This window comes from Cibotium barometz, chromosome 40 (assembly GCF_041138505.1).
Source record: "Cibotium barometz isolate CiBa-2024 chromosome 40, ASM4113850v1, whole genome shotgun sequence".
NCBI lineage: Eukaryota > Viridiplantae > Streptophyta > Polypodiopsida > Cyatheales > Cibotiaceae > Cibotium > Cibotium barometz.
Window position 1 is genome coordinate 25,555,111 of NC_141085.1, and position 12,404 is coordinate 25,567,514.

At 45.9% G+C, this 12,404-nt stretch overlaps 1 protein-coding gene across 3 annotated transcripts in view; it reads left to right on the top strand.

Moving 5' to 3' along the window:
• The first annotated feature begins 1,579 nt into the window (after nt 1-1,579).
• LOC147615354 (Amidase family protein) overlaps nt 1,580-12,404 on the top strand; it is a 181,639-nt gene continuing 170,814 nt past the window's right edge. Inside the window, exons 1-3 of one of the 3 annotated variants that reach the window (XM_086779441.1) lie at nt 1,715-2,076; nt 2,546-2,762; nt 2,985-3,061. In XM_086779441.1, the coding sequence (XP_086635567.1) occupies nt 1,924-2,076; nt 2,546-2,762; nt 2,985-3,061 (447 nt within the window). In that variant the 5' untranslated portion in view covers nt 1,715-1,923. Of the gene's footprint in view, nt 2,077-2,545; nt 2,763-2,984; nt 3,062-12,404 lie in introns of all 3 variants that reach the window. The other 2 variants (XM_086779443.1, XM_086779442.1) reach the window with 2 other exon arrangements.

A 12,404-nucleotide genomic window follows, 5' to 3' on the forward strand; every position in this document is an offset into this window, starting at 1 on the left:
CATGATGTAATTATTAAATAAATTTAAACTAGAAAAGTGTGTCTAACAAATATAATCCATTTACATCTCTAATTTCTATGTATGACACTGTAAGTGATAACCTTTCTCCATCTCTCAGCTTTCTTTGCTAACAAAGGCATTGAGAGAGAGAGAGAGAGAGAGAGAGAGAGAGAGAGAACATAAAACTATAAAACATGTGAGAGAGAGAAAAAGAGAGAGCAAGAGAATATAGATAGAAAGAGAGGTATAAAGACAATGAGAAAATAGAGAATTCATAAATATCACCACACGAAGAAGCAAAAGCTGGAAAGTTGTAAAAGATTTTTTCCTTGAATAATTCTAAAGCTACTAAGAAAACGTCATTACTCTCACGAAATCTCTAGGCAACTACCTTGGTTTCCAACATACGGCTTATCTTTTTCATAATAGCATTGAGTCGATTAACAGATATCTTTAAACTCAATACCTCAAAGCCTAGAGTACATACTTGCTCTTTTAAAGAATCGGCTTGTTCTTTACATTCCCCAGTACATCTGCCTAGGTGTTCCCCAATTTTAACATGCAAATTTTATGTTATGGAAATCATGTCTAGTTGGTTGGATCCTGCAGAGCCATACATAAATTCTTCTGAAGAGAAAGCTGAGTTTCTCAGAGCCATCAGCGAGGGTGATGATTTTATTTCCGTACCACCGCGGCATGACCTCAGTGGTGTGGGGAGGCCTTTGTTTGAATCTTGCACTTAGGTTCTCATGAAACATCCGTTGGATACTCTCGTGTACAAAAATAAAACTTTTAGTGGATTAATAAAATCAAGTTTGCGTTCTTTTCCATAATTATATTTATTTGATTTTGGTTGTTTGATACCTTATGTTATATTTCATTAATGCCCACGCCCGTGGGCATTAATGAACACTAGTCACAAAATCTGAATATGCACCAGTCACCACAAAATCTGATAAGAGATGTGGGGGTACGGATAAGAAGTTGACACATGGTTTTATTTTGATGTAAAGTACTTTTTGCTTATATATATGTATAATTATTGGTCCCAAAAAAAAAAGAAAAAAGAAACGACATGAAGGGGTGAGTGCATGCAAATAGAAAGCATATGGGGGGTCATGATTTCATTGCCTTAAAATAGAGAGGACATGGAGGGGTGAATGCATTTAAATAGAAAGCATATGGAGAGTCATCAATAGAAAGCATATGGAGGGTCATCATTACATTGACTTTTGCAAGCCATACTAAAATGAAACCTTAGAAAAAATAGCTTGCAAAAGTGCTTTTTGCTGATTTATATATATATATATATATATAATTATTGGTCAAAAAAAGAAAAAAGAAACGCCATGCAAATAGAAAGCATATAGGGGGTCATGATTTCATTGCCTTAAATAGAGAGGACATGGAGGGGTGAATGCATGTAAATAGAAAGCATATGGAGGGTCATCGTTGTACATTGACTTTTTCTAGCTATACTAAAAATGAAACCTTAAAAAAACACTCTTATTCTTCTAAATCTCACAAATATATTTAATGGAAATGCCAAAAAGAAAAATTTTGGTCAGATTTTATTCAAAGCATTATATTTCTCAAGCCAACGTTGCGCGAGCATCATCTAAGAAAGGGCGCAGTAAAAGTTTTGCATCTCTTGGAGGTGGTCAAATTATTTCTGAGAGAACAAAATAAATAATAGGCAACAAAAATGAACGTTTCAGCCATGGATGCTCTCATCGGCAGCATCAATAAAAATTATTTTGGAATTCCGGATTCCTTTGTTGGGGCATTGCGTCCTGAACAAAAGTTAATAATCCTTCTAATTTTTAATGAGGGTTTTATCGCAGCACACAAGATAGCTACCTGCTGACAGGAATAGATGCTAGCTCCTCCTCTTCCAGTTTTGTTGAAACAGTTCATGAAAACATGGCCATGGCGTCTTCCATTCTGTTGCTTGTCATTTTCCCCTTTTTGATCTCTATCTCCCACTCGTGCGAAATTCCCTGCACCGTCCTGCAAAGACAGCCGCATTTTGAGTACCCGTCTACACTCGCCCTGCTTGCCTCCTTACCTACCCTGGTACTAAACCAACTGCAATCATTTTTAACAAAATCCAGTTTTTTTTTTTTGTTTCCCATAAATTCTTTTTGATGCTTTTGTTTCCTGGTAAATGGGTTTATTTTGTTTCCTGCATACTTTGGGTAAATGGATTTATTTTGAGGTTTTCTTGACATTTTGGATGGATTAATTAAGCCACTGCATTTGTATGGCTGGCCAAAAATGGAACTTGTATTTATGTATATATGTTGTCTTATGTATGTATGTATGCTTCTATCTTGCAATATGTACATACATACATAAATACACACATATTATATTTATATGTATATGTATATGTATGTATGCATGGCTGCATATATGAATGAATGTATTGTATGTATACATGCATTCATTGATGTATGTATGTTATGTATTTGTTTTGCATTCCATCATGACGAAAATGGGATTTTCTTGCTGATTTTTTTTTCTTTCACTGATTTTTTGTTAGGGTATTTTGCATTCTGCAATCCAAGCTGCAAACTTGGAGGGCTACATATCAGAAGCCAAGAACATGACACTGTTTGCTCCTAGTAATGCAGCATTTGAGAGAGTGTTTGAAAGCCAGACACTCACTTGTGTGCAAAATTATTATTTGGCAAAGCCTTGCACTTCACTTCAGCAACTCTTGCAATCAACCAACCTTAGGCAACTTTTGCTCAACCATGGTCTCTCCCTAACCCTCAAAAAATTAGAGATTGCTTCCCCAACAACCCCCCCCCCTCCTTCCACACACCCACACCCACACCCCCACCCCCACCCCCGCCCCCCCCGCCTACCTCCCTTTTTTTTTCTTGCATTTTACTAACTTTTCTTCTTATTACATTAAGAAAAATAAATAGAGGATTTTTTTTTTGGTTTTTTTTAATGGTTTTTAATATTTTGTGCAGTTGTAGAGGGTTCCTTCCTACTGAGTTCGTTGGAACATGCAGACATTTTGCAATTCGCCGGAGATGCAGTGGAGAAGGTGCAAGATGGAAATCTTTTTGAAATTTAAATTATCTATATCAACAGCCTTGCTTGCACTTCCGTGTAGTAGGGCTGGTTTCTCGGCACACTAAGTGATGGCTCTTCTCTACTCCAAGAACACTGATACATGTCCTTATCTGCACCGTGCACACTCAGCAGAGGTCACAATGAAGAGGACGACACAGCTCAAGTGATGACAAGTGACTGTAGAACACAGGGTACAAAGTTGTATGAAGGATCAGCATGATGGATGTCCTTCAGGATGATGGTGAGGGAAGAGGATAAAGGATGTGCTTCAAGGTGAGTTGAGAGACCATATATGCCTAGGCAAGTCGGTGGCATCTTCTATCTTTGGTGGATGCTGTGAGGTGCCAGCCTTTGGTGGATGCCTTGAGGTGGCAGCCTTTGGTAGAATCTCCTATCTCTAGGAGATGCCGTTGGAGTGTTAGTTGGTGCTGTCGGCACCTTCAATGCCGCCACGTGCACCTCTTTGCGTTAGCCAGCCGTGGTGCGTCTCTGCTTCTGATGGTCCCAAATCTTGGCGCCTCCGTTGACTCATTGTGACGGTGTGGTAGTGTTAAGTTGTTACGGTGTGGCAGTGTGACATTGTCACGCTGTTGCGGTGGTCCATCAGTGTTGGCACCCTTGGTGGCTATAAGCAGCAGCTCGCTCCACTTAGAGTACTACTTGCCACCATATGGTACATCACCTCGTGCTGGGCCTTTTCTCGAGCTTGTATTGGCCAGGTACAACATTTGATCCAGAACTTCTTGTGGGCCGGAAGTGATGGGAGGCTAGCCAGCAGGCCCAAGGTGACATGGAGAGTGATCATTCAGCGATGTAGCAGAGGGGGGCTAGGGCTCATTGATCTAGCTATACAGAGACGTGCCCTATTGGGCACGTTGATTGTCAGAGGAATCCAACCCGGTGGTGAGCCTTGGAAGGATTTCCTCTTGGCCTGGATTTCAGCCCGGACTCCGAGCCTTGGAGGCCCGTGGCCGCAGCGTACTAGATGGATCGCCCACCACTAGAGGAGGAAGATAGAAGTATTTTGCCTTGAGGAGGATTACATATATGGAAAGTATGCATGATGTAGTGATGACATTATATGAAAGATGCAGGTATGCATTGATTACATTATGAAGATGGTGTGCACTGATTACATTATGAAGATGGTGTAGAAAAATTTGACTTGATATAAAAATGGTATATACAATGAGAATAATGTTCCTCATGATAGTAGGGTTTCTAAGTACTGCTAGAAGTAGTGCTAGTGCCAGTGGATGAAGAAGTGGGAAGACCAGAGAGAAGGAACTCGAGAGGAGGGATGCTCGGAGTGTATCCAACTCAGTTGCTTGGGCTCGTAAAGAGACCAGCTCCCGATTCTGTTGCTCCACTAGATTGCGTAATACCACCACCTCTTCAGTGCTATGCGAAGATGAAGAGCGGAGGTGGGTGATGTCATGTGCACACACATGTACATGCTTCTCACAGAGGCTAACCCTAAGGAGGCAACAAGATAAAGAAGAGAAGATCAGAATAGAACCGGAGCATTTTCTGTGGAGTATCTTGTGGAGGGACACATCATTGTGTGAATTATTTGTCCAAGAGCTGGCCGACCAGCAGTCGGCCAGTCCATGGGATATTCTCCGGCCTATAAAAGGCAAGTTTGCTCATTGTTTTAATCATTCAGCCCCTTGTTGGCTGGATCATAGAACTAGGAGCTTGTTTAGGTATTTTACTACCTTTTCAAGGCAGCCCATGGCTGCAAGGATTTATGTACCTTTTTGTACCATATGAATATACTGAATTTTCAGCCATCTCTCTCTCTCTCTACTCTCTCTTTTGTCTGTGTTTTTGCATCAGCATGTTCTAAGTGGTGTTTAGGGCTGAAAGAAGACTCTCAAAGCTTTCACTCCCCCATGGCCATCAGGTGTGAACGGACACCTTAGGATTATCTAGTATATAAGCAACCACATCCATTGTTTAGGGTTGTTACTCATTTTATACTTTCACCTATTCAACTCCCTCGACGGACTTCCTTCTGCCTATTCGACTGTGTATTCCACGTGTTTGACTATTCCTCCCGGCATCAACTATGCCTCTGCTGCATCGCCTATGCCCTCAGCTTCTTTCGCCATCGGTTCTCTTTGCTCACCTGCATAGTCTGAGACCTCCTCGCCTCTTCTACTAGTCACCCATACTTATTGTCAAGCTTCTTCTTATGCCATTGTGACAGCTGGGTCTTGCCAACAGTCCTCAAGAGTTCTCTAATCTACATTTGTAGGTGCTTCACAAGTTCACTCATCATGGATCTGCCTAGATCAGCTATCACCTTCGAGAAATTCTCTGGAGCAAATTTTCCAACTGTTAGAGGTCATCTCCTATCTATTTGTATACACCAGGGCCTCTGTTGTGGGTGTGCCCGCCCGTATATCATTTTTCCACACTCCCCGTATTTTTTCCCTATTTTTCCCATTTTTTCCTAGTGGCTGGAGGGCTGCCAGTTGATGCCAGGAGCACTTTGAAGCTGGCCGACTGCATCTGTATCAGTCGTGGGCTGTCTGAGTGCTGGCCGACTTGTTCTGTCCAGGCGTGGGGCATCAGATGCTGGCCGACTGCTATATTCAGCAGTCGTGGGAGTTTTGCTCAGTCGTGGGCCCTTTCCAGTGCTGGCCGACTGCCCTCATGGGCTTGTATATATTGCCCCCCATCCTCCTCCACTTTCTCATTCAGTATTTCCGAGATCTTGTGTATAGAGAAGAGTTTACACACATCTCTCTGTGTTTCTTGTGCTGATTATTTTCTGCAGTCTACTTGCTCTTGTCTACCCAAGTTTGGATATCATTTCCGCTGCATATTCTGACATGGTATCAGAGCCCTAGGCTCTAGGAGATCTTGGGCGTTTTTCTGAGCAAGAGGGGGAGCAACAGGTTGCTGATCGGTGGACTGTTTCGGGCTGAACGGGAAGTGAAGGTGCAAGAGGAAGGCGGGCAGAGGGGCTGGACAGCCACTTGCATATTTTCTGATTTTCAGATTTTTCCCACCCACCCACCCTTTCAAGTTACTCTCCGAGATGGCGGATTTACTCGAGATGGCTGAGAAGCACGTGAAGATTCCGACTCTCCCCACGTTCCCAGTGGATCGGCAGTTGGACGGGTCCAATTACGGCATCTGGAAGGTCATGATGGAGTCAGTTTTGGAGTCATATGATCTTGCTGATTTTATTATCAAAGGGGTGCCAAGGCCGGAAGCTGAGGAAGGGGAGTTATTATCAACGAGGAAGGACCGCCAGGCACAGGCACAAATGTGGGACCGAGTCAACGCCAGGGTCCGGTCGTTTATATTCCTCAATTGCACACCACAGGTGATCAACCATGTGAAGCACATGACGCTGGCGAGAGGCATATGGGAGCACTTGGCTTCTTTGTACAACAGGTGTCACCCATGAAGCGGATATCCTTGGAAGTGCAGATGCGGGTTATGAACCCTACAAAGTCTTCGACGATGCGGGAACACATTAACAAGCTGCAGGCCCTTCAGCAGGAAGTCCTTCAAGCTGGGAAAGAGATATCATCCGAAGATATGGCCATCACGTTACTTTCCCACTTGCCTGGTCAGTATTCCGCTTTCTATTCCTCGTTGATCACTAGTGGCAGGCTCAGCACCATTACTTGGGAGGAGCTTGTGCCAATGGTCCTGGACCAGGAGGAACGTTTCACGAACCCTCCTCATGGTGGAGGTTCGGAGGCCTTAACTGGCCAACGGTCGAAAGGCCGTAATACCAACAAGGGCAAAGGGAAGGCTTCACCAGATAAGTCTTCCGAGAAGAAGCCTGATCCAGAACGAGAGAAGCTGAAGGCCGAAAGATCGTGTAATGATTGTGGCGAGAAAGGCCAGTACTGGAGGAAGTGTCCTAAGCGGACAGGGAAGAGTGCTGATTCCTCAGCCTTAGCTGCGAAGACTCCGGCATTTGTGCACTTGGAGATGGTGGACTCCGATGATTCATCGTCTACGAGCGAGGAGGCAGTTGGCTTCACCGCAAAGGATACTCGGGAATGGATTCTCGACAGTGGTGCTTCCAGGCACATGACTCCATCCCGTGACTTCTTCCTGGATCTGAAACGGCAGTCAGGTCGTATCTTTATTGGCGATAACTCCACTATTCCGATTCATAGTGAGGGCCGGATGGAGATCATTCCCGACGGCAAGGGGGGCAAGCATGCTTCCCGTGTTCTTTATGTCCCTGCTCTGGGCTTTCATCTTTTGTCAGTGCATGAAGTATGCAAGACTGGCTTTCGGGTGGAATTTGAGGAGCATTCAGTTGCTCTAAGGGACCGTGAGACAGGTAAAGTTGTTTGGGAAGGCGGTGTGGAGAACGGCATCTACAAGCTCTCTGCACTCTCCTCACTGACAGGCTCTCAGGTCGGAGATTTGTGGCACTTTCGTTTTGGCCACTTAAATGTGGATGCTTTGCGGCGCGCCTTCCGGGACCAGATGGTGGTTGGCTTGCCAGATGTTGGTAGTAGGCAAGGACGCTGCAGTTCTTGCATACGTGGTAAGCAGCACAGGGAATCCTTTCCGAAGCAGGCTTCCAGGCGGGCTTCGAAACCTTTGGAGTTGATTCACACTGACTTGTGTGGACCACAGCAGATACCATCCTTGGGAGGATCTCTCTACTTCATGCTGCTTGTTGATGATTGTACCAGATTCACGTGGGTCTACTTTCTTTCACAGAAGGACCAGGCTTTTGCTCGGTTCAAGGATTGGCACGTGATGGTGGAGAAAGAGTCTGGATTTCAGGTCAAGACTCTCAGGGCTGACAAAGGAGGGGAATTCTCCTCGACTGTATTCTTTCGGTTTTGTGCAGACATGACATCAAGAGGGAATTGGCCAATACCGGATCGCCTTCGGAGAATGGAGTTGTTGAACGTAAGAACAGGACTGTGGTGGAGATGGCGAGGACCATGCTGGAGCATCGAGATCTTCCTCGTCCACTTTGGGGTGAGGCTGTGGCGACAGCTGTCCATACCATTAACTGCTCTCCGACGACTTCTGTACCCCATATGACTCCATTTGAGGCATATTTTGGCAGAAAACCCGATGTCTCGCACTTCCGTGTCTTTGGGAGTGACGCGTATGTACATATTCCGAAGAAGCAGAGGGGGAAGCTTGACTCCAAGTCCCGCAAGCTGGTATTTGTGGGGTATAACTCTCTTTCCAAGGGATACAGGTTGTATGATCCAGAGAGGAACGAGATTGTTGTCAGCCGGGATGTGGTCTTTGACGAGTATGTTCCAGCATCCACTGTCGAGGAGCCGCCACTTCTTGGAGATCCAGAGTCTGATGATGATTCCCAGTCTACCACTCCAGTTGATCCACCTCAGTCATCACAGGAGGTTGAGCCCGCAGCTGGAGTTGAGCCCCCGCGACCACAGGAGGCTCCACGATCTGTTCGAGTACCTAGGTGGTTGATGGACACCCTTCGGGAGTCAGGTGTCACGGAGCTTGAAACGGGCCTCTGATAGAAAACCAGAGTGCGGTAGGAGCAATCACCCGTCCACTTGTAGTCTAGATGAGAAACAAAACACAGATTGGAGCTAGAGTGCCCAAATCTGAAAACACAGCGACACCTGTTGGCCCCAAAGCTTGGAGCCCCTTGCGGTATTTCTTTATTCAATTAAAATAATATGTATGGCTGAGTACAACACAAAGACCAGCCAAGAGTTTACACCTGTAAGTCCAATCTGACGGCCCACAAATCCTTCTCAGCACAGAGGATCTATGCACACAGATCTGTGTCCTCAAGCAACACACTGTGCCTCCCTCTGATCAGCCAAGATCACAAAGCAGGCCAGCCATGGGCATACATCTGGCATAACTCAAGTGCATGATACATCTTCTCAGCTCAAACATACATGTGCTGTCCAATCTCTGTCTTAATCCCTTGTCAATCTGCCATACCCCTCCTCTCACAAGGGGCCAGATAACACCTATCTGCAAACAGACATCAAGCAGTAGAAAGAGAGATAGATGAACAGAAACAGAGCTTACCAAGTTCAGCTCGTGAAACAACACTGGAGGAAGCAACAGCACCAATCTGTGCTTGAACTTGCCTGTATCCTCTTCCTGATGTCCACTCTTATGCTGTCCTTGAAAAATACAGATCTGAAAATCAGCACAGTACCCGTCTGTACCGCCTCGGGATACGTGCCAGGAGTTGTACTTGCACAAACAGCCGGCTGTCCACTCTTGTACCTGCCTGAATCAGAGTAAACAGTCTGTCCAGCACCTGTTTGCACCACCTGCAGCAGCCTGCAGCAACTGTACTTGCTGTACCTGGCTGTCCGTACACTGTACGGCAGCCGTACAGTGTTGTACTGGCTGTTGTACCTGCTGGTACAGTCTGTCCAGACCCTGTGCGCAGAGAATCCAGCAGAGAGAAGAAGACCCGCCGCCTGTACTAGAGAGAGAAAGAGAGTGCTTACACAGATCTGGCCGTACAGTGCTGTACGGCTGATCTACACTCAGAAAATCAGCAGCAGCACACAGAAAAACAGCCGCCTTTCTCCTCTTGAGCTTTTCCACGCTTCTTCTCATGCGCATGAAGGAAACTCCTCTTTTACTCCACGACTCCCAAAAAGGGAAGAGAGAGAAAGAAGAGAGAGAAAACTCCTCCCCAAATTAATCCCTAGGGCCCCAAACTTTAATAAGTGCCTTCAATTTATCCTTGGCCCCACTGAAAGTGTCAAACTTCACTGCAGCTCCCCCTTCCTTGTAATCCTTCGCCTTTCCCATAGGCGTTAGATTATCATATGGAAGTGGTTTCGTGAGATTGCTGCCCCCAACATTCATACCCATCATTGGGTCAACATTTCCCATTCCCATGCCAGGCATACCATACATTCCAGCCATGTTTCCATACATTCCATTATGCATACCTGGCTGCATGCCACCAAACATATTGCCTTGCATCCCAGGTTGCATGCTTCCAAACACATTTCCTTGCATACCGGACTGCATACCACCATACATATTCCCTTGCATGCCAGGCTGAAAATTGGCTCCAAAAGGCCCATACATACCCATGCCTCCCTGAGGATAGCCCCCAGTCATGGATTGGAACACCGAGCCACCACCAAAATAACCTGGATGCATATTCTGCTGAGGAATAGGTGGCTGTCCATAGAAGGAACTCTGAGAGTTTGCACCATAAGCATGCTGCATATTCGGAAACTGGCCAAAAGATGGTTCCTGTGGGATGGCACCACAATGACCCTGAGGAAGATTCTTCGAACGAACCTTCTTCTTCTTTTTCTGGGGCTGTGTGCGGGGTTCTGTGCGAGATCTCAAAAATTCAGCAAATCTCTCGCTCTGTGTGAGCTGCATAAAAGTATCCATAACACTAGCCAAGCGATCTTTGAACCGAGCATCATCATCCTCTTTACCATGCACATCTTCTGGCTGTGTTACATCCTCATAAGGCTCAACATCTGCAGCTTGTTCTCCTGCAAAGATATCCTCAGATACATCTCTTTCAGGAGAAGTCTCTTGCTCTTCTTCTTCATGATAGAAGTACTCTTCCTCTGTATCAGACATGATTGCTGAATTTTCAGCGATGGCTTTCTTCAAAGCAACCACGAGCTCACCCCCTTTAGAAAGTTGATGATTGGTCCCGGCAACGGAACCTTGAAATCGGCCTCTGATAGAAAACCACAGTGCGGTAGGAGCAATCACCCGTCCACTTGTAGTCTAGATGAGAAACAAAACACAGATTGGAGCTAGAGTGCCCAAATCTGAAAACACAGCGACACCTGCTGGCCCCAAAGCTTGGCGCCCCTTGCGGTATTTCTTTATTCAATTAAAATAATATGTATGGCTGAGTACAACACAAAGACCAGCCAAGAGTTTACACCTGTAAGTCCAATCTGACGGCCCACAAATCCTTCTCAGCACAGAGGATCTATGCACACAGATCTGTGTCCTCAAGCAACACACTGTGCCTCCCTCTGATCAGCCAAGATCACAAAGCAGGCCAGCCATGGGCATACATTTGGCATAACTCAAGTGCATGATACATCTTCTCACCTCAAACATACATGTGCTGTCCAATCTCTGTCTTAATCCCTTGTCAATCTGCCATACCCCTCCTCTCACAAGGGGCCAGATAACACCTATCTGCAACAGACATCAAGCAGTAGAAAGAGAGATAGATGAACAGAAACAGAGCTTACCAAGTTCAGCTCGTGAAACAACACTGGAGGAAGCAACAGCACCAATCTGTGCTTGAACTTGCCTGTATCCTCTTCCTGATGTCCACTCTTATGCTGTCCTTGAAAAATACAGATCTGAAAATCAGCACAGTACCCGTCTGTACCGCCTCGGGATACGTGCCAGGAGTTGTACTTGCACAAACAGCCGGCTGTCCACTCTTGTACCTGCCTGAATCAGAGTAAACAGTCTGTCCAGCACCTGTTTGCACCACCTGCAGCAGCCTGCAGCAACTGTACTTGCTGTACCTGGCTGTCCGTACACTGTACGGCAGCCGTACAGTGTTGTACTGGCTGTTGTACCTGCTGGTACAGTCTGTCCAGACCCTGTGCGCAGAGAATCCAGCAGAGAGAAGAAGACCCGCTGCCTGTACTAGAGAGAGAGAGAGAGTGCTTACACAGATCTGGCCGTACAGTGCTGTACGGCTGATCTACACTCAGAAAATCAGCAGCAGCACACAGAAAAACAGCCGCCTTTCTCCTCTTGAGCTTTTCCACGCTTCTTCTCATGCGCATGAAGGAAACTCCTCTTTTACTCCACGACTCCCAAAAAGGGAAGAGAGAGAAAGAAGAGAGAAAACTCCTCCCCAAATTAATCCCTAGGGCCCCAAACTTTAATAAGTTCCTAGGGCCACTAAGGCCTAGGGGCAAACTCCAATAAACATTAAAACTTAATGTTTCTAGTTCCCCCCTTCACACCTAGGGATGTCCACACATCTTAAACACTGTGCGGGCACCCCCCCATGTGAATCATAAAATATTCTGACTCTGCAACCACCATGCCCACACTTGTCCTGCTCCATTTTCACAGGGCCATGATAGAGCTACCCTCCGAGTGGACCACAGAGGACGGCCCTCGAAGATCACATCGAGTTCGAGATAAAAGCAACACGGCGGAGCTTCTTCAGGTGAACTATGCTCTTATGTCTCGTATCATGCGGGATAAAGAGCCCACTTCCGTAAAGGAAGCCCTTTCACAGGATACTTGGAGGGAAGCCATGCAGGTGGAACTTGACGCCATCGAGAAGAACAACACTTGGGAGTTGGTACCGAGGCCGTCGAAGCGGTCAG